The sequence below is a fragment of the Neomonachus schauinslandi genome, chromosome 7 (assembly GCF_002201575.2).
Source record: "Neomonachus schauinslandi chromosome 7, ASM220157v2, whole genome shotgun sequence".
Lineage (NCBI taxonomy): Eukaryota > Metazoa > Chordata > Mammalia > Carnivora > Phocidae > Neomonachus > Neomonachus schauinslandi.
In genome coordinates this window covers 101,703,168-101,725,670 of record NC_058409.1, presented here as the reverse complement: position 1 = coordinate 101,725,670, position 22,503 = coordinate 101,703,168, and the positions used below count along the sequence as shown (strand labels likewise).

At 42.3% G+C, this 22,503-nt stretch overlaps 1 protein-coding gene across 13 annotated transcripts in view; it reads right to left on the bottom strand.

Annotated features, from left to right (window-relative positions):
• The window catches only part of EBF1 (EBF transcription factor 1), a 394,047-nt gene extending 372,266 nt beyond the window's left edge, over positions 1-21,781 (bottom strand). For 12 of the 13 annotated variants that reach the window (XM_021697789.1, XM_044916873.1, XM_044916874.1 and 9 more), the window contains exons 1-5: positions 21,594-21,745; positions 19,307-19,463; positions 18,709-18,772; positions 18,028-18,083; positions 7,297-7,370 (exon numbers count right to left, since the gene is read on the bottom strand). In XM_021697789.1, the coding sequence (XP_021553464.1) occupies positions 7,297-7,370; positions 18,028-18,083; positions 18,709-18,772; positions 19,307-19,463; positions 21,594-21,727 (485 nt within the window). In that variant the 5' untranslated portion in view covers positions 21,728-21,745. Of the gene's footprint in view, positions 1-7,296; positions 7,371-18,027; positions 18,084-18,708; positions 18,773-19,306; positions 19,464-21,593 lie in introns of all 13 variants that reach the window. The other variant, XM_021697812.1, reaches the window with a different exon arrangement.
• Between the last annotated feature and the right edge of the window lie 722 nt (positions 21,782-22,503).

Genomic DNA, 22,503 nt, shown 5'->3' with positions numbered 1-22,503 from the left:
CTCTCCTCTGAGCTGCCAAGCTCCAACCTCACTGGCCAATTTCAGTCTCTCTGATATGCCTCACTCAGTCTGACCTCAGGCTTAGGCCTGGGCAGGCCTCCTGGCCTGGTCTGTTCCTCCTCCAGCCCCTCCTTGGTTAGGCAGCCTCTACTCGCTGTTCAGGCCTCAGCCTGTACGCTCCCTCTCCAGAGAGTCTGGCCCTGACCCCCTTCAGGCTCCTCCTGAAAACCTCCTGGTTTTTCCTTTCAGGACATGTAACGCAATGCAAATTATATTCTTATATCAATGTTTGTTTTATTACTCTTTTTCTCCTCTCACTGTGCTCCCCCACTAATCTGTATGCTTCATAAAGGAAGAAACTGTAAATTTTATTTACCTAATGAGTAATGTAAGGACTGAAATAGAATGGAGAAGCTCAAATATTGATTGATGATTGATTGATCAAATGACTTAAAGAATGATGTAATGTACTGAGGGAAATACGATCCAAGGAAATAGGAAGGTGACAGATAGAGGAAGCCAAGCTGACCCTCTGATCAGGCACTGCTGATGGAAAGAAGGTTCACTCCCATCGCACTCCGTACACCAAACCACCTCCCCCAAGCAAGTGCCACACAAGACATGAGATTGGGCCTTTGACTTAAGCACTGTCTTTCTTCATCCTCTTAAAATAAAAATGCCCTTGAGCGCAGTGGGATGAATTGAAGCACAGCATAAATGAGAACCACTTCTCTGCTGGGCCCCAAGGGATCCAGGGGAAAAGGCAGATGTGAAGAACAGAAGTGTGGAAGGAAAGACAGAACAGGAATAAAAGGAGGTAATGAAGGAATGAAGAGAAAGCTAAATGAAGGGGCCGAAGTTCACTTAACACTTATAAAAAATAAAACTTTATGCAAAGTATAAAAAATGGCCTCCCCATTCCTGTCTCGGAGGGGCGGGGGGTGAGGAGGGGGTCATATCACTGCATCACAGTCGTCATTCCCAAACTGGGAGTCTTGGGTGCTGCTCTGCACCTGGAGTGGTGACAAAATACGGTCTACAGGATGAACCCTACTTTTAAAATGCATAGATATGCACATATATGTGTGCATACATATACGTGCATGTGTGTATATACATGTATATACAGAATTATGTGCAGCATTAAAAAGGATGAAAGTGGGTTTTTACACACTCTCACGGAAAAAAGTCTAAATCAAATTATGAATCGAGAAAGCCAAGCTGCTGAATAGTGTGTATGGTATGGTCCTATTTCTGGGAGAAAAAAAATGAAAGAGTGAAAGAGAGAGGGGGAGGGGAGAGGAAGAGAGAATTGGGCACAAGCCAGTTCACCCCTCACTTCACTCAAATCTCTAGGCAAAGTCACCACCTTAAAAAGCCCTTCCCTGCCTGACTGCCCCAGAGCTCTCCCTCATCCTGTCTCACTTTTCTCCCTGGCGCCCAGCACATTATATTTTATATTTATTTTCTTCTATGCTGTCTGCCTGTCCATGAGGACAGGGTCTTAGACTGTTTTGTTCTAGGCCGCAACTAGAACAGAGACCAGGGCACAGGAGACCCTCAGAAAATATGTTTTGAATAAATGAATATCAACTTCCAAGAAGTAACCCGTAGGGAGTGGAATAGGAAGTGGGAAGGAATGGAGGGTATATATTTTATATATATTCTGCTTTTTATTGCAGTATTACTTCCCTATTAAAAAACTGAAAATCAACCGTAAGTTGGGGAAGAAATGTCTTCCTTTAGACTGAGCTGACATCTACCCGCCTTCCAGCTTCCTAGTTCTGAGCCCAGAGCCACGCTGAGCAAGAACCAGTCCTTCTTCCCCACCACAGTCTTTCTCGCCCTTCTCTTTCATCTCTTCTCTAAACCTAGCTGCCTCCTGGTTCCTTCTACTGAACTCAGAAGGACCAAGAAAGGTAGGCACCACCTCCACCACACACAAGACAGGACAGGATGAAGGGAGAACAGATTTGCTTAGGTTTAAAACAGGCGTGTGCTCAGGCTGAACCAGCGCAGTACATGGGACAACAGACGTGAGAGCACTTTAAGAGAGAAGTTACCGTGTTAATGAAAGAAATCACAGTGACAATTATATCCTCATCACTGTGTGACCTATGGATCTTCATCCATTGAAAACGGTTTCTTAGGCTCCTATTGTACCAGGCACAGCCCTGGCATTTGACCCCCCAGACTGGGCATCTATCAGGGGGCTTGGGGTTTCCTGATTAGCTTTGTCACAGGAGCAGGAAGCCCACTACTTCACATCCTTTCTCAACCTGAAACTCAAGTGGCAGGAAGGCAAAGTGGAGTGGGTCACAGGGGTGGGTCCCCAGCACCTGCTATCCTACAAACACTGCAGACTCAAGACAACATCCCTTTCCCCAGCAGGATCGGGCATCTCCCAGATAATTCCACACACCCAGGGAAAAGCAAATGTATGAGTTTCCTCCTTAGCAGCCTAACACAGGTGGTGTATCTCCAGCGAGCTGACACACAGCTTCCTAAGTCAGGGCAAGCAATGTTTACATGCTTCCCAGTCATGGGACTTGCAGATCTTCGTCTAGAGGCATGGAATCATTTCCTAGAAGTAGAGGCTCTCTCAACTGGAGAAAAGCATCACCTAAATCTCTAAGCTTCACATCAGAAAACAAGATTATCTTTCCTGTTTAGCCCAAGTGGCTACAGAATGAGATACATGAATTATCTGAATAGTCTGATTAATAGTGGTAAGTTCACTCTTTCCCTTAGTTGACAAACACTGTCAAGTTGTCCCACTCTCTCAAAAAAAAAAAATTCTCCTTTTCTCTTGAGTTAGTTTCTTCACTGCCCATGTTTCTCCTTGCCAGAGTTGCCATCATTCCTTGCCATAAAATCTGGGTTCCAGGCCTCAGCACCTACTTGAATGTCCTCTCTCAAAGTTCACCAGTGACTTTCTGGTACTTTTCTTTCTTCAAGTCCATCTAGATCTTCCCAGGACTTACAATACAGATGGCTCCTCATCTTGGAAACCCCCTCCTTTTATTTCTATGCCCTGAATGCTCAAGGTTCTTTCTCCTAATTCTTGAACACACTCTCCCTCCTTGCTAAATATGACCACTCCCCAAGAATGTACCCATGGTCTCTACTCTTTCTAGTCTCCCACCCTTTCCAGTCCCATGTAAGCCCACAGCTTTAACTCCACTGTTGGGAAAAGACCTCTCTGACGCTGGTTATCTTTTACCCTCTTTCCCCAGCCCCAGGCCACAGCCCACTCACCTGCAATCCTCTCTCCCCAGAGAAATCCTGCCAGACCACCAACAAACAGGCCCAAACACTTCTTCATACACCCTCTAAAATTCCTGTCCTATCTCACCCTCCTCCTCATTCCTGAGGCCACTACCCGCCTTCAGGTACGTCCTCCCTTCTCCGAACAGCCACAGTCCTTTGCTTCACCCCTCATCACAGACAACCCTGTCTACAGTGCAGTCTGGTCATCGGCTGACAGGTCTCATCTCCCAGGCTAACCTGTACCTCTCCTACTACAGGACCAGTCCTTTGGCTCTGCATTCCACAGTGCTTTGCACATAGCAGGTGCTACAAGAATGAATGAAAATATCCTTAACCACCATACCGTGAATGAACAAAGTATGTTAATGCTGTAGTAGGCACTTCCCTTCCCTTCAATGTTCTCTTATTATCTTTCACTCTGAGCAACTACGTACCAGGTACTTAGCTAGACACTGCAGATATTGCTGCTCCTAGGACTACTACTAGGACTTCTGCTTCGGCTGGTGTTACTACTAAGAGTACTGCTATTCCTATCAGGAATAACAATAGACACTCGGTACTTACTACGTGTCAGGCACCGTGGTAAGTATTTATGGGGATTATAGCACTTAATCTTAACAACCACCCTATGAGAGAAGTAGCATTTCTCCCCCATTTCACCCATGGGACAACTAAAGCAGAGATGAAAGCTGAGGGGCTTCTCTGCCTTCAAGGAGCTCTTAGCTCAGCAAAGAAGGACAGGCCCTGGACACACAGTTACGATGTGCTAAGTGCTGTTAAGGAAAAGCATGGGATATAATAGGAGTGCACGCCAAGGAGACATAACTCAGGCGAAGGGCCTGGGACACTTCCCTGAAGAAACCATGCTTAAGTAGAAATCTGAAGGACAAAATCAGAACAAGCCAGCAAAAGAGGAAGAAAGAACAGACTATTTCAAGGGGTTGCCCTGAGCTTGCCCTGGGAACTCTTGGTCCCATAAGAGGCTGGGCACTGATAATAGAAAAAGAATCTTTCCTAAACAGAGCACCCATCCCCTGCAATCGTCCTGTGCACTGGAAAGGGAGAAAATCGGTTTGGCCTGCCTGGGGGGGCGGCGGTGGAGGGGGTTTGCTGAGGCCTAGGGCTCACCTACCAAGCATAGTTCTATTTTCCATTTACATTTAAACACAGGATGTTGAGATGCAGTATAATCAAATCCCTTATAGACTCCCGCTTTAAAAAATCCTTGGGGGGGGGGGGCATATTTTTTAAAGAACTAAGTATTAGCAAAATATAATGATAATCGGTATGATAGATTCCAATTCATCGAAAATGCAGAAACCTTCCCAGAATTCCACGAAAAGAGTTCTATGCCATCAAGTCAAAGAGGTTTTGTCTCAAAGAGAGGCAGTAATTATAATCTAATGGCAGTAAGTCCTTTAGCCAGCTCATGCAATGGGGTTCCCTCTCAACAGAATAAAATAATTTTTTTTTAATTTCCAACCACCTGAGACACAACTCCCTGGTGTTTTTCGGGGTTTTTCTTTTTTCATTGCCTGCAACAAAACAGAATCATCCAAGCCCTTTCTTGTCGATCTAAATTCTCTGTGTCTCCCTTACCATAGCTCCAATGTAGTATAAATATACAGCTTTTGTGACATAAATGCAAAGTTTTATTGTGCCGTTAGCCTTGACAGAAAGCACTGCAGAAAGTTGTTTAGAAATTAAATATCTAAAACAAGCTATTTTAAAATCCAGGGCCCTCACTATTTCATGTCTGCAATGAAGAAATTTCATCTTGGGGAGAGCAAGCTGTCTTTCACACCATATGGCTAATGGTGGTGCATAGCAATTAGCCAGGCTGATTAATGGTGAACAGACTCTAATTTTATGCTTATAATTGAGCCTGCATTTGCACCCCTGGTGCAAATTCAGCACATCCCAACTTCCACTTACAACAGGCAAGAAATCAAGAGAAATAGGATGGTGTGGAAAGTGAGAATTTTTTTCCTAAAGCCCCCTAAAGAGCATCAGATTTGCAATTTAAAAGACTGTTAGGCACACAATAGATGACAGGTTTGTGTAATAGGGTCATGGCGGCCTGGTAAACAAACAGTACCCCTTACACATCTATAGGCAGCCAGGAAAACTATAATCTGTAACATTAGCAAGATGACATTTTGAATATGGCTTTTCCCTCTTAGCCACACAGTACAAACATCATCATTTGCCTTCAGTGGCTTGAGAATTTTATTTTTGCTATTTTTATGTTTCTGAAAAATAGAAAGAACATCAGCAGTAAAGCACGCCAACCGGCATAATAAAGTACTTTGGACCAATGAATTTTAAGAACAAGAAAAATATAAACTGCATTAATAGAGGGTAGGTTTGTGTGTGAAAGGCATAATATATCTTTAAGTATTTCAAGAATAGAATTATTTCTAGCATAGTCCAAACATGTACAGATATGAAATGCAAATCTGTGATTTATAGACATTAGTTGGCCTATTGTTCAAGATCTATCTTCCTGTCTGTCCCCTATTTGCTAGAATCACATGTAATAGAACATGGAAAATTCATTCTAATGACATGCTAATTGAGGGAAGCTAAAATAGAGATATGATCAGAAAAATAGTAATACAAAGGAGGTCATTTTTTTAATGCTTTTCAAAATGATTTTACTCATTTAATTCTGAAAAGTGCAACTCAGCATTAATGGTACAATCGTTGTATACAGTACACTAATTTTTGTTTAATAATATCTTCTAAGAAACTGATGACCGTATTTTCGGGTTTTGTTACTGTTTTAAAGGTAAGGAAAGGCTACCTGTTTGTGGAAAAATTACCAAGTTTTACAAATCGTTGAAGTGAAAACTTGTGAAAGTCCTGAGGAACTTAGAATAATCTATTAAAAGTATGCTTTTTAAAAAGGAAAAAAAAAGAAATTTTTATATACGTACATAATTATAGAAGTTAATATTTGGGATTTCAGTAGGAAAACACATTAAGCCTTTTTTTATTTTATTCCCACCTGTGGAGTTTTAAGATTGCTTTCCCCACAAGTCCGGGAGGAGCAGATAAAGCCCACCCACTCGGAAGTGGCAGCTGAAGCCTAAAACACTGGTCAGTAATAGTCAGGAGCCAAGCATGCTTTGTGCCAGGGAGAGCCTGCATGCCTAACAAAGCAATTAGTAGCCTTTCCCCAATGCATAGTGGCATCTTCGTGCTTTACCCAATTACTCAGAATATATCAGGTGTTATTCTATGAAGAATAAGAATCCTATACCGCAAGTTGAAAGGCTGTTCTCTGGTCTACTCTCTCACATGTGGCGGACTGGCTGGGGCCATGAAAGGGAATTTGGTTTGCTCGCTTGTTTTCCAACGTGGCTTGTGTCTGATTACTAGGCAAAATAAATACACTCATTTGTGGGTGAGATGAATTTTTATAACTTTCAGGTGTAAACATTTGTCATCCTTCCAAAAGCTCACTGTTACTGAGAAATATTGCTACACTGTCACAGTTATATACAAGGTAACGAAGACTGAGAGATCAGAGGCAAGGGGGGGAAAACCCACACTCAACTGAAGGACGAATGATGCCTTTGTACCGTAGGTCACATTTTTAAGTGGGAGAATTAAAAAGGGGAACTATAACTTTCAAATCTTATCCCCCTTCTGCTGACATCAGTAGAACTCTTACTCATTTTACTAGCAATGTAGTTGAGCACATATATTAACACTAAAAGGATATATCGTATTTTATTTGATTGAACGGAAGAAGGGGAGGGCACTGCTTTGTGCCCATTAAAAGTGTGATATCAAAATGGAAATGTATGTCTTTCAGGATGAAATCTAACAAATAATCAAGAACCACTGAGATGTCTGTGATGCCTTACTACCAAATACTCATGTTTAAAGTTCTTTTTAGATTATCTAATAGAAGCAAGATAAATATATACCCAAAAATGGGCCTGAGCTCACCTAGATTTGAGATGCAAATTCACCTTCTCTTTGCTAATTAAAGGGAGAGAAAAAGGTATTTCTTACCTGCACATGATCTCGTGTGTGAGCAAGACTCGGCACATTTCTGGGTTCTTGTCTTGGCCTTCATACACTATGGCCTGTAAACAAAGGCACGATTTGAGCTAAAAATGGAACCAAGTACCAGAGAACAAACTATTGCAATTGAGTACTTGACCACTTCAATATTGCTGAGGGCCAATTAGCTTGCGGGAACCCAAAGCCTCACTGAGCTGACTGCTTCAGGATATGTTGTTAAGGATCAACCCAAATCAAGTAGAGGGTATATGTTCCTCTCTGTCCCGTCAACCACATTATTATGATGCACATCTTCGGATCAGTGTGTGAGATAAACTTCTGTTGTCAAGACAACCACAATTCTCCTTTCCATTCAGAATAAGATGAATCTAATCAATGAGGAGGGAAAACCCAGAAGGTTTAGCAGATTCAGATGCTAGTGATTTAAAATATAGAAAAGCATGTGGATCTTTTAAATATGCATTTGTCACTTCATTTTACTACTTCCAGCCCCAACATTTAGTGTTCTAGAGATGAGTAGCAGAAAACAAGTGCGGGTATGGTTAATGAGTCCGTTCACTGTGTCTTCTTTGAGATGATTCATCAATCAGGGAAAATCCTTCTTCCCACCTACAGGCTGAAAACATGTGCTCTCCAGGGTGTACACCCACCCAAACAGTAATACGCGTCGGCATATGCTGTGTGTGTGGGCTTAAGCCATAGAGTTATCTCCCTAAACTGAGAAGAATTACATCTGACTCCCAAAATTTGGACTCTAAACCACCTCATCAGCCAATATGTCTTTGTCTGTTTTCAGTAATGAGCATACAAACATTTTGCTTAAAATCACCCTGAAGTTTCCCTGAGATGGCAGCTTCCTAGAAGACCTACACGTTAATACTGGGCCAAAGGAAAACACAGCTATTGGTAGAGCAATGCTCTACCTCAGGATATATTTTAACTAATTTAACACTGTATCACTGCATAATACAAACACAGCTTCAAGTTACTAATAAAATTACTTTCACACATTCAGATAACTCTCAATTTCTTGGCAACAAAACTATTTACATTAACCAGAGACTATCCTTATTTAGTACACAGAGATGCTGCAGTAACTAACTTGTAGTTGGCTCTAATGTGCTTTGTTTATAAACCTGGGACTTTTAGAACCTGTAAAGGATCGAGACAGCTTACAACACAGTGTGTGCAGACCCTAGAGCAGGCTCTGGGTATGACAATTAATTCCATTACAGAACAAAAGTTGCAACAAATAAAAACATGGTGTAAAGTACTTGTCTAAGGAGAAAACCTTTCTCTATCATTGGCCCCTCAAAACCATTTTTTTTATGGTTAGCCTACCATAACCTTGTATTTTTTAATGTTTTATTTTGACATAATTTTAGACTTACAAGAAAGTTGCAAGAATATATAAAGAATTATAAGATACTCTTTAACCAGATTCCTCAAATGTTTATACTTTACTAAATCTGCTTATTCTTTTCTATTTTTTTCCTGAACCATTCATAAGTAAACTGCCGACATACCCTAAATACTTCAGCATATATTTCCTTAAAACAAAGAATTCTCTTCCATAACCACAGGACAATTATCCGAATTAGAAAATTAGCACTGATTATACAATATAATAATCTAATCTACAGACTTTATTGAAATTCACCAATTACTCAATAATGTCCTTCACAGCAAAATAAATAAATAAATAAATAAGTAAATAAAAATTTTAAAACTCCAGTACCAATCATTGCATTCAGTCATCATGTCTCCCTTAATACAGAACATTTCTGAGTCTGTAGTTCATGATATTGACATTATTAAAAAATACAAGCCAGTTCTTTTGCAGAATATCCTCAGTTTGGGATTATCTGATGTCTCCTCAGACTTAGATTAAAGTTACACATTTCAGGGCTGGAATACCACAGATGTGATTCTGAGTTCTTCTCAGTGTATCAAATCACACTGTCAACTAGGTCCATTACTGGCAGTAAACTCTGACCATTTGGTTAAGGTGCTGTCTGCCGTCCACCAGAGATCATCACCCCGATTTCCCCACTGTAACGTTACTACTTCACTTTATGTAACTCATAACTATCTTATGGAGAGATAATCTACATTATAGTAATATCATATTATCCCTAACATTTTCATCCACTAGTTTTAGCCTACACTGATGATTCTTTCCTGTATTCTTAAAAGACCTTTTGAAATACCCGAGAAGTTGCTTTATTCAAGAAAATGTGTTGAGTAAATCGAAAACATTTTGAAAACCGAAAATTATATCTGCCTGCTTTATTTACTGCAATCACTGCTGAAATCAAAGAAACACTGTAAATAACTGATTAGGTCTTAAATATGGTGCTAAAACATTCTAAGCATGCATTTTTGTGAAATCCTATTTATCACTACATGTTTTACATGTTTTGGATGTTCTCTTAATATCACTGATAACCTCTGTTTCAACTTCAGTTTTTGTCATGCTAAGCTAATACAAGTAACTTGGTAAATATATTCACAGATATTGGTAGGGTTTTCCTTCCTGTAAAAAAAAAATTGTGTTTTTTTTTAAAGAGGAATGTGTATCAGTTACATCAGACCTTCTCACTTTGATTCTTTCTAGATGATATTATTTTTGTTGAGGCTGCTGGTTCCACCAAAATCAGTGGATCTGTGATGATATTCAGTGAAAGTCATGCCACAATGCAGATATGCTCACAACTCCCCTAACAGTAGATGATCCAGGGATGCCCAGCAATCCCATGTTTTTATCTTTAGTGACTGAACATCTTTCGTGGAAGGCGCAGGGCCTCTGTGATACATCTCTTTACCAAATGCCAAACTGCCACTTCACTTCTGGCAGCAGTCAAATTGGAGAATCCTTCTCTAAATCAAGCATAGAGAAATAAAAGCATGAGTTTGGATTTGCTCAGAAATAGTTAAGAATTCCAGAGAGGAGTGGAAGCATAAAGTTTCTGCTGTCCCTCTTTTTGAGGCCTCAACAGAACAATATTTTTTAGCACATAAACACAGAGAAAGAAGGGCTACTTCTGTGACTTCTGAAATGAAAGCAAGAGAAACAGGGAGTCTTTTCACTCTCCTATGAAGTAGAACTAAAATCCTGGAAGTATAGTAAGCTAGAACCTCAGTGTAACAGAATCAGTTATAGAGTGGACCTCAGTCACAGGAAGATCTACTTCCAACCTCACCTATGCAGTATTTGTTACTGAAAAGCCTTCTTAACACACACACACACACACACAGTATCACATAAAAGATATAGGCCAAGAAATCAACATTCCAATGAGATCCAAAATGGGAAAATATGATAAAGTTATTTTGCTGAATATCTCTGAAGCAGAGTGTCCACAATAAGACAGACTTTTTAAAAATGTCACCAAGGTCTCCCTCCAGCTTACACACCTACACAACCGATAGCCACATATCAATTCTTTACCGTCTACATTTCATACATATGTCAAGATGGGTTCACAGTTCAGCAAACCCAGACTTTAAGCCTAAAAGGAAAGGGATCTTCTAATACCAACTTAGAAGTTTCTGCTTTTCTTACTAATTTAAATATGTGCCTCCGTGGGGTGTGAGTAAAGCTCGCTGAGACTGGATCAGCTGGGAGATCACAGAAGCATATAAACAGCATTGACTCTTTTAAGTGAAACCATTTTAATAGACAGCTGGTTTAGGGCCCAGACAATGGAACACCAAGAAGAAGGCTTATTTTCATACTCCATAGTAAATCATGTGTCTGTTCACGGTGAGGAAGGTAGTCTGCTATGCGAGCGACAAAGACAACAGTGGTTTAAATAAATCAATGTGTTTATCAGGAGTAAGGACCAGAGGCCTGTTACAGACATGGACAGGAGGGGGAGAGAAAACATATAAAATATATTATTAAATAAATGAATTGATGGCAAAGCAAGTTCGGGTTTTGACCTAAGAAATAAAAATACAATATGAAGCAGAAAACAATTCTGCCAATGGCAAGTAAATCCCTGAAGGTGGCAGGAATACTTGTGCAGGAAGAAAGCTAAAAGAATAAACAGCCCTAACTTCATCTCAACTTTAAAAACCTGGTGAAATTGATAAAGAAGTTGTCAAAACTTGACCTATGTGGAGCAGATTTAGTTTCCTGATATACTAGCCCCCCTTTCCTTAATGTCCTCTCCTCATAAGCAGAAAGAAAATATCAAAGTATTTTTAACACTCCATTAATTTTCAGATTGTTTTTTCCAGAATAATTTTTTTTTAAGATTTTATTTATTTATTCATTAGAGACAGAGAGAGAGAGAGGCAGAGGGAGAAGCAGGCTCCCAAGGAGCAGGGAGCCCGATGCGGGACTCGATCCCAGGACCCTGAGATCATGACCTGAGCCGAAGGCAGACGCCTAACGACTGAGCCACCCAGGCGCCCCAGAATAATTTTTTATAACTAACAAAAATGAGGAAAAAAATAGGAATTCTTAAACTTGCACATCCTTATGCAACAGCAGTACCTGAAGTTTAACTGTGAGAGAATAAAATGCCATCCATTTCAAATGCCCAAATATAAATCCACCTATACCGGGGTCTTTGAAAAAGAATAAATCAATCAATAGAGAAAATCTGCCTTGATGCCACTGTTTTAGATGGCATCTTGTGAAGTGTGGTTCATCCTTGCTTTTCTAAAATATCACTGAGTCTTAAAAGTTAATTGAAACTTACTATGGATAAAGACCACACAGAAAAAAAACGAAAAATACACAGTGAACACGCACCAAGATCACACTTCAATAGGATGCCAAAGGAAATACAGAGAATTGAGCACGGCTTTTCTTTGTTTACTCTTCTAATAGTTTTAACTCTTTGTGTTCTATGCCAAAATAAAGAGGGCAAGGAAAATAGTTTTGACTTTGGTTCTTCAAAATCCAAAAGGGTTTTAGGAACAAATGTTTTCATTAGAAGTCTTTTTTGGTTTACAACCAAACAATAGGAAACTTTTCATCATCATTGGAAGGAAGGAAAGAAGGAAGGGAGGGAGGGAGGGAGGGAAGGAAAAAGAAAAGAAAAAAGAGGGAAAGAAAGAGAAAGGAAAGAGAAATGGGTTATCCGTCACTAACAAAAACTCCTAATTTTCCACTTAAGTAAAAGCAGTAACCTTGAGAATGTTACTTTTTTTCTGCATACAAAATAAAGGCCAAACCTAATTTATCATCTTCAAGAATAAGTTCACGAATGTACAAAGTACCTCCTTCAACCAGAAGTAAAATGTCCTCTAAACACAGACTGTCAACAAGCCTTTGGTAGCAAATTACCAAGAATTGGAATGAATCAAAAAATAATATGAACACCTACAATATCAATGTACTAGAATATTAATCATTGCATTCGGTCATCAAGTTATATTGCTTGTCATTAAAAAAAAAAAAGTGCTAGCTTATGTGATCCCAGAAATTTCTAGTAGGTGAAGGAGCCCTAGTTAAAAATTAACCTGTGCCAAAGAAAACACAACAAATCTGACATTTCATAAACAATTGTGTCAAACAGCAATCCAACGTTAATAGTGGGATAAAATAAAAAATTATTTTGCTTCAATTAGCAGCTGGGCTACTGGTGAACAAATTATAAAGATGTAATTTCAGCTTAGCAGCTAAGAAGACCTGTTTTCAGAACTGAATTAGGAAAGTTGCAAAGGAATGATATCATATTCAGTACACTGTTCAGTTACATCACAGCCCTGAATAAAAAGAGAATGTGGATCGAAAGCAGTTAGCTTTAGACTACATTTTTAATGTCTCAAAGAAATAAATTCCCTTATATTATTCAAGCACTAAGATAAAAACTGAATCACTCTAACAATCCCACATTATATTTCCTTTTCTAACAGTAGTAAGAGATATTTCACTCATACGATAACATTTACATCTATATTAGTAGATACAGCTGGCTTTGTGACCAGATGGGATAATAATAATAATAATAAAATAATAAAAGCAGCTAATTTATTAAGCACTTAATATGTGCCAGTCACTATTCTAAGCATCTTACATGTATGAATTCATTTAATTGTCACAAAAGAGCTTCAAGGTAGGTGCTATCATTTATTTCTATTAGTTTGATTCCAAATGCTTACATGCTTTAAGTACTCACTGAAACCAAATCATTTTTGCTCAACAACTATATAAACAATTCACCAACATCCAAACACTCCTTCATTCCTCTCAGCAATATAAGTCAAGACAGAAGAACAGACTATTGGTGTAGTCATATGCGTTCGATAAATGCATCACTACTAATATGTTCGTTTTTAATGCTGTTCAAACATTCACATGGAAACAGCTCTAGCGTAAATATCCCTGAACAAATGGCTGTATATTATCCAGGAGGGAGCAGTTGGACCGCCAGACTGGGGAAGTACTAGGCCATCTGGCTCCGGCAATCTCTCCAAAACCATCAGCTTTGTTTTCACCCCCAGACTCCAAACAACACATTTTCCACTGTGATGAGTTTACATTTTCCCAAACACGGGTCCTGATCATGCATAAAAATTCCAAACTTCTTCATTCCTCTATGTGCAAGGAAATTTAAATCACCTGCATTTTTGACATGTTACCAAAGGAGAGAGAAAGCTGCTGAAATGTGGCTCCTGACTATAAACTTGCCTTTTTTGTTTGTTTGTTTCTCCAAATGTATGAAAGAACCTCTCTGCTGGCCCTAGTGAATTCCTTTGGAACTTACTGATATACTAAAAATGTGTTTATCTACCAATGAAGAACCATGAACTGAAAGGGTTGTTAATCAAATCTACGTGGCTGTGGCAGGATATAATGAAACAATCAATAGGAAGAAATGCGCTTGCATCAATAACTTAAAGTACCGGGAACATCAAAACAAATACATAAAGAAGATTAGCTTGTAAGAGAAAGAGGACAGCATTTCTGATCATTGTACTTTGGACTTCCCACCCACTATGCTAAGACCTTTTCAGGGTCCCCTTACCACATCACCTACCTTCAAACCCATACATGACAAGGATTATGTGACTGTTATTTTTCCCTTTCCAAAAAAGACCTTCTGTCTGTGGGCAGGAGTATTTTGTTTTTGATAACTTTATGGAATTTGGTACTCTTTGAATTATAAAAATGTCACTTTTTTTAAAGCAAGATGGTAGGAGGGAAGATAAGTTAAAGGCTTTTTTTTTTAAACTACTTAATGTTAACTCACCGAAGCAATCACATAACATAATCATATTTCAAATACTACGTGAAAGTCTGAGATGAGGCACATTAAACATCAGACCTCCCCCACTGGGTTCATTTGAGCTTCGGCTGTAGATGTTGTTTCTGAATGCAACAGCCATAACCTTCTGGATCCTACAGGCCTTTCTGCATGCTCACTAATGGAATACCAAAAACAGCAATGACACAAAAACAACCTATTTTTAGTCCAGCTAAACTTGGTTTTGAACAACCCTTCCCAAAAGCAAGCCTCTCATTTTCTAGTTGGTGGATGAATTTTTTAAATATCATCATATCCTTTGTGTTTTATGAGAGAGGCATAGGGATAAGGGGGCTCAGATCCTTACACATTGACTTGTAATAAAACTTCTCTTTCTTGGTTGAGTCCAAAATTAAGAGTCATTACCCAAAATAGTGTAATGAGACACTTTGAAAAGGTGTGAAATACTGTGTCATATCAATACATCTTGGTTGATTGAGTACATTTCTGTTTGATTTCAATGCTGCTAACTCCACCCAAGTTAGGAACATTCTATGAAAATGTAGAGTGCACAGGTAGTTTTGGATTTGGTACTTTTTGAATTATAAAAATGATTCCCTTTGAGTTTTAACCCCAACTTCTGAGTCAAAGATAAGACATCACACCCATAAAGCTGCTTCTCTGATATGAAAAATGTTACAAACAAGCAGCTAAGAGAAGACACTTGAACTGTGACTAGGTATTCCATCCAAAATTTAGGATGTGATTAGAATGGGTCACATCACTGGAATTATCCCATTCTGTACTCTAAATATCAAAATCCTGAGTCTATCTGGAAGAATTTTACAGGGGGAAAAAAATTGTAACATTTAATCAGTCAGCTTATGTCAAGTCTTACTTCTGATTGAAGGGGTCACTGCATATTTAACAAAAATAAAAAATTTAAGAAATTTTAAATCAGACTTGGTAGTTAATTATCATAGAATAATTTCAAGTTAGATGAGAATCCATTGTTTTACTCATTAAGACGAAAGTATAATAATTATGTCACAGCCAGGAAAAGTTATGCTTCTTCACACTGATCTGCTTTCTGAAGACTATTGTATTCACTGTGTCTACAAGAAGCTAACCTCTTCCCAAACTCTTACAGCACATAATCAACAAACAAACAAACAGATAATGGGCAGGGATTGCGTTTCAAAGTGAAACCTACACAGAAGGCAATAGACAATTATTATGAAAACAAACAGGTAGGCCTCAAAAAAAAAAAAATCCCTTTCTCTTGATATTTTTGGAATAAATTCAGATAGTTATTTAAATCTTTTTTTACGTCACTCCCCACCAAAACATATAATTGCATACATTTATAATTTTAACTTTCAGTAAGATGTCACATCATGGCAAATGACTTTCTCATACCTGTTATTATTACAAATAAACTGTATCTTGTTCTAGTCCCCCACCTCCAACTGACAGAATTTATAATACCATGCAGTCGAAGAATGCCATAAGCTATAGTTGTTCTTAAGCTCTATGACCTTGTTAATAAATGATATTTGAATGTATTGCTTTATAAAAATCAAAATTATTCCTCCATCATATGAGACTGTGTAAAGTCAATTCATTTCATAATGGGAAAATCAGTTCTTGGTGGCACTTTTTGTTGAAGGGGTCTAAAAGTTTTGGAAGCAGTTAATCATTTCAGACATGTCCTAATTTTGCACTCCTCACAATTGTTTGTTTCATAGTGCTGCCTATAATTTAATATTTAAGTGGCCAATGTTGCACAAGTATACAGGCCTTACAGGCTGGTTTGTGGGGATTTTTATCTTTTAAAAAGCAATTTCTAATAAATACATACGGAATATGTATTATAGTTCATACTTTTGCCCTCCCCTTTCCCTCTTTTCTTTCCTCTGATGAGAATGGCAGGAAAAGATATCTAGGGTATCAAAGACAATTTTTTAAAATAAAACTCCACTTAAGACATTTTTGTTTTGATATAATAAAAAAGAATGGTACTGAAATCAGGCTTTTGTGTTTCTGCATGGCAGGGGAAAAAAAATTTTTAACAAAATACAATGTGTCCAAATGAAAGGGAATTATCCTATGTAATAATCAAAATGAGTAATAAAGAAAATAAGACCAAGACTGAAAGTATAAATGTGAATTTACTCTGACCAATCAACCAAGAAATAAATCTTCAAGAAAGTCAAATATTTTAAGCATTTAACTTGAAATAGTCTTCAGTAGGTATTTATTTATTATTTTTAAAACTACATTTCATACCCTCAGGTTTTCTACTTGGTTCACAATGAAATATGAGACTAACAATCAAAATTAGCTATTATTGAAAGGTTCTTACTGAATAGATTTTAAAACTTCTAACAACTTATGAATGTGCATTTTGTAGAACATATTTAAGCCACGCTTATCTAAAAATACTTTTTAAATATGCATGTATACCCTAATTTGAAAATTTCCAAGTCAGTATGTATGAAAGACGATCACCCTCCTTATTTTGAAGGAACTATCTTAAAATTGTAATCAAGCAAATAAGTTTTATTCCTCTTACTAAACTGGTGGTTAGTACACAATGCATAACTTTGCTCTTTGTTCTAATTTCTTTCCCCCACCCAATAAAGCTGGCTTCTTTTTTGTTACTAAGTGTTCCAACTACCTAACCAGCTACTTAATTCTGAAACTAAACTTTTTCTTAAAATTAAAAAAAAATAAAAGACTCCTGTGCCTCATTAAAACGTCAGGCCTCTTTTCTGACTCGGCTCATAATTGTATCTTTTAAACCGTAACTCAACCTTAATGTACGCTGCTTGACACCCGCGTGTTGGGGAGCTGTAGAAAATGCCGTCTATGTACCTTTAAGACCACAAGCTCACTCATGCTGCCTGGCTTCTTGCCAAACTTGGAGGCAAAAGCAGGAGGATTTTTGCAAAATATCCTCTAACAATTGTCGCTCCCTCTTAATACTACCACCACCACCTCCTTTTTAAAAAATCTGTGGAGTGGGTCATCTGCGCTCTCAGCTCATCTCTCCATTCCTGAGTAAGATACCTAGCCCCACCCCCCCCACCCCCCAGGCCAACACACACACACCCTTCCCTACCCTCTACCTCCCAGGAGTGGCCCGGAGGGTTCGGGTTTCACAAGTTCAGCCCACTCTACGCCACGGTCCCTGGGCACCTTTTGCGCCCCTGGGGCTCCTCGGCCGGGTCAAAGGAAGTTCAGCACTTACTCTCCCCACTCAGCACCCTGGAGTCTTAATGCACTAGGCCTGCGTCTCCCTTGGTAGAAAAGAGCCTTCGAGCCATCTCCCGCACGCGGTGGGCACTAGTGTGTGTCTCCGCGCTTGGAAGGCTGCGCTGAGAGGTCTTAGATCTGCCCTGGTGTTGAGAGTTTGAGTCCCAGACCCCGCGCTAAGGAGTAGCCAACTTCTTGACTCCCTCAAATTTCGAGGCCCTAGAGTCACCTCGCGGCGCGAAATTAAGAAACTTACTTGTTTTGTCATGGAGTCAATGAGGCGCACGTAGAAATCTTGCTCCGTCCTTATCCCTGGGGTGGAGAGGAGGGGGATAGGGGAACGAAGGAAAAGTAAGTGAGAGAGGATCTGCCGCAAAACAAATAAACAAACAAAGAATGGGGCTCCAAGGCGTGTGCAATGCCTACTGTCCCGGAGAAGCACAGACAGGACACCACCACCCGCACTCTCCCCAGTGTCCAGAGAGGGGCCAGTCCCCAAGCACGGCAGCTGAGAATGTGGCAGGACCCCCACTTGGCTTCTCTCCCTTTTCTCGGAGGGAACCCCTCAGCGCGCTCTCTGGGACCCAGCAAGGCCACGACCGCTCTAGCACCCTGAGCCCGAAGGACTTAAGGCCTGGAGTCGGGGCTGAGCCACGAAAACAGGCCTTCGGAATGGGAGGAAGAAACAAAGTGGCCCTGCGAGGGCCGGGGCTCCACACCTGGTCCCAGGTGTGCTCCAGCCCGCTACGGCCGCCTTCCGGCTACTCGGGGCCTCCTCAGGTGAAACCTCCTCAGGCGAAACTTAGGAGAGGCCGGGTTACCCCGAGGACGGTGGACCACTCTGCGTGCTCAGGACTCTGGTCCACCTGTATCTTCCCATGCACCCTGCCTCACCCAGGGCCCCGGGGTGCCGGCGCGGACCCGATCGGAGCCTCACCATTGCTGTAGAGGAGCTGGAGCCGGTAGTGAATCCCGTTATTGGTCTTTTCGCTGTTGGCTTCCTGGGTTGCAGCAGGACGCAAAGACATAAGAGACGCAGGAAAGAGGTCGGCGTGAGCGAGTGGACCGACTTCGAGGCAACTTTCCCGAAGACGGGACCCCCGTCCGGAAACCGGACAGGCCCGGGAGCAGCAGAAATTGAGGCCAACTGTGATCCCTCTGCCGCCCTCCCGACCCTTACTGCTCCCTCTTCCCTTCCAGAAAATTCCGTGGGGCCTGGGGGCTCGGGCCTGGGCCAGCAGAGGCAGGAGCCGCGCGTGGTCGCGCGGTTGAGGGCGGGTTCATCCCAGGCGCCCTTGACTCTGGAGTGCGAAGCCGGGCTCGCCTCTCTCCAGCTCTGCGGCTCCACGCGAACTTTTTTGGAGCAGAACCTCAGGATGAGGAGCCCGGGTTCGCCCAGGACGGGAAGTGGTTTGGGGGACCCCGCTCAGGAGTGTGTTATGGATGCTTTGCCCTCGCCGAGGAGCGCGCCTCGCGAAGCGGCTGGGCCTGCTCCCCGGTCGGGGGCGAGGGGCAGCGGCGCTGCGCCCACTTACTTTTTCCTTCTCCACGAACCCCACAAAGGCTGTCCTCTCGATCTCCACGGGCTGGCCCTGTCTGTCGTAGAGGGCCAGGACGAAGTGGAAGAAGTTGGATTTCCGCAGATTGGAAGGCGGCTGCTTCTCAAAGTGAGCCCGGGCCAGACCCACCCCGCTGTGGCCAAAGACGCAGAGTTAGACGGCTAAGCGGCACACCGACGCGCGACCCTTTGTCACCCCTTACACACGCGAGAACCCTCAAACATCAACCTCCTCTACCCCCAGGACACCCAGTGGGCGCCCTACACGCCCCCTCCGGCGCCCCGGGCCCACCCGGCGGCGGGACATGCGTGCTCTCGCGTGTCCAATCCGCCGAGCACAGGGCGCGCCCCCCGAACTCGCGGAAGAGCCCGGGAAGTTTTGTTTGGGTTTTGCGCAGGAGATAAAACCCCGCAAGCATTTACTCCGACCTGACACGCGCTGCGTGGGAAGGAAGAAAAGTGGAGGTGGATGCGGTGAACCCGCGTTCGCGGAATACAGCTGGTCGTTTACAACTTGGAGGGAGGGGAGCATGGGAACTGGTCCCCGCCACCCCCACGAATCTCCCGCCTCAGCTTCGAGGGCAGGTGAGGATGGATGGGGAACAGGCTCAGCTTCTTGAAGCCGAAGCCATCCTCCAGGAAACCTCAAGTGCCCCCGCCAAGCGCGGGCGCTCGGTCTCGGGAAACCGCATGCCCCCTCCCCAAATAAAGCAAGTGAGAAAAAGGATCTGAGGGTGGGGGACTCAGAGCTGTCAGGGGTGGTCGCTGTGGAACAGGGAACTGGGGGTGTTTTTAAAAGACCTGTCCTGACAAAGTTTCGCTGCTCCACAGAAATCCTCACACTCATTCCAGAAATCCTATGGACCAGGGGAGCCGACTGAGCGCGCCCGCGGGAGAACTGGAGGCTCGGGTGCCAGGGGCTCCGGGAGGCCACTAACAACCCGACCTGCCCAACACAAGGGCGCGCTCACACACACGCACACGCACACGCACACATACACACACTCTTTCGCTTCCAACCCAGTTACCCAACTCACTCTCACTACTAACCACCCCCATCCTTGTACTCAGCGGGGATGGGAACAGTGTTGCAGGCACTTGTCCCCTGCCCGGAGAAGATGAGGATGAGGTAATTAGTCATCTTCCTTTTTCCCCTTCCGCCCTCTCGGAGTCCGATAGGGCTAGGGGCCGTCAGATCTCCTACTCCCCCAAGCCCAGCTGGTGGTCTGGAAAAAAAAAAAAAAAGACCATTTCTCACTTGGGACCAGGAGTCCCCGGAAAGTGTGATAAGAGTGCCCAGAAAAGTTCCCGCACGTCAATCTCCAAGGGCAGTGCCTCCAGGCCACACAGTCTAGCATCTCAGGAACTGAGTGGGAGAGGGGCTCTAAGGGACCATGGTGACAGAGGGTGGGGAAGACTTTTAGGAGATGTCAGAATTAAAGCTGGGAGTTGCTGTTCTACCGGTGGACTAAGAAAAACTGAAAGCTAGAGAGAGGGGGATGGAGAACCAGACTAGAGAATTAAGAGAAGGTTCTGGGGAGATATGGAGAGAGAAAAGACGAGAGAAAGGAGGTAAGGGAAGGAGAAGAGAGGAGGGAGGAGTGAAGAAAGAAGGGGAAGGAAAGAATGAAGAAAGGGAGAACGGAAAGAGGGAAGAGAGGGAAGGAAGGAAAGGAAAAGAGAAAAGGAAAGGAAGTAAAGAAGGAAGAAGAAAGGAAAAAAGGAAGGAAGGGAGAAGGAAGGAGGAGGAAGGAAAGAAAGAAGAGGAAGGGAGGAAAAGAAAGAAGAGAAGGAAAAAAGTTTAGAAAGGAGGGAAGAAAAAAAGAAAAAGGGAAGGAAAGGAAGGAAGGAAAGAGAAGAGAGAAAGAAAAGAAAGAAAAAAGAAAAGAAAAGTAAGGAAGGAAAGTAAGAAAAAGAAAGAGAAGGCAGCCAGCCGGGAAAGAAAGAGCAATCACATAAAAACACAGATATCCAACATCGTGCTGGTGAGACGCCTCTTCTGGCTTAAAACGAAATGAAAACAGTCACAGGCGAAGCAGGGGAAAGTGCCGGCAAAGCGTGGGCTCTTCGCAAGCAGCTCCCGGCTCTCTCCGGCCGCAGGCGACCAAGGCAGCGCGGCCGGGGAGCGCGGAGCCCCGGAGGCGAGCCGAGCGGAGCGGCGGACTCTCGAGCGCGGCCCGGCCCCGCAGCGGCCGCCGCCACCGCTTCCCGGCTCTTCTGCTTGCGGCTCGCCTCCCCGGCCGCGGTCCCCGAGCGGTACCCACCTCTGCGCCGCCGTGTTGGCGTCCAGCACCCCGGCGCCCTGCATCCACGTCCGCACCGCGTTCATGCCGCTGCCCAGCGGCTCTTCCTTCATGCTGCTTCCACTCCGTTGGATGCTTTCCTGAATCCCAAACATGAAAACAACCTTTTCTTGTGGAAAATCTCCTCCCCCTTGAAAATATTGAAAAAAAAAAAAAAAAAGGAAAGAAAAACGCCAGCCAGAGATTTTTTTTTTTTTTTTTTGAGACGATGAACTCGTGCTAGAAGATCAAGGCGGGCTGGAAAGCAAATTTTTAAAAAATGTAAACCTTCGCTCAAAACTGAGCGATAATAACAGAAAAAAAAAAAGAGAGAAAAAAAAAAAGAAGGGAAAATCCAACGAAAAGACCAAAATAAAAAAATAGAGATGTATGCTTGGCTGTTGGGGGTTGTTTGGTTGGTTAATTTTTGGTTTGGGTGCTTTTTTTTTTCTTTTTTTTTTTTTTTTTTTTTTTTTTTTTTGTAATGATCACAGGCCGGTGGAGGACAGGAGGGGCTGGAGTTTCCTTTTGTAGAGGTACCCTTCACTTGAAGAAGCAGGAAGAAAAAAAAAAAGCCCTGATGGCAATTTAAGAAACAATAGACTCAACTCGCGCTGCCGGCTTTGCTACTTCAAGTGTCATTTTCCACAACCAGGCAAGTTTTTTCCTCTCTCTTTTTTTTTTTTTTTTTCCTCCTTCTCTCCCAACCAAAGATGTTTCTTTCCTTTCAGTGCGTATAGATGAGGAGGACGCTGGTTGCCGTAGACAGATACACCAGAGAGGGAGAGTGGGGTGGGGGGAAGGGGGGAGAGAGGGAAAGAGGAAGGGGGGAGGGAAAGACAGAGAGAGAGAGAAAGAGAGAGAGGAGAGGGAGAAAGAGAGAGGAGTGGAC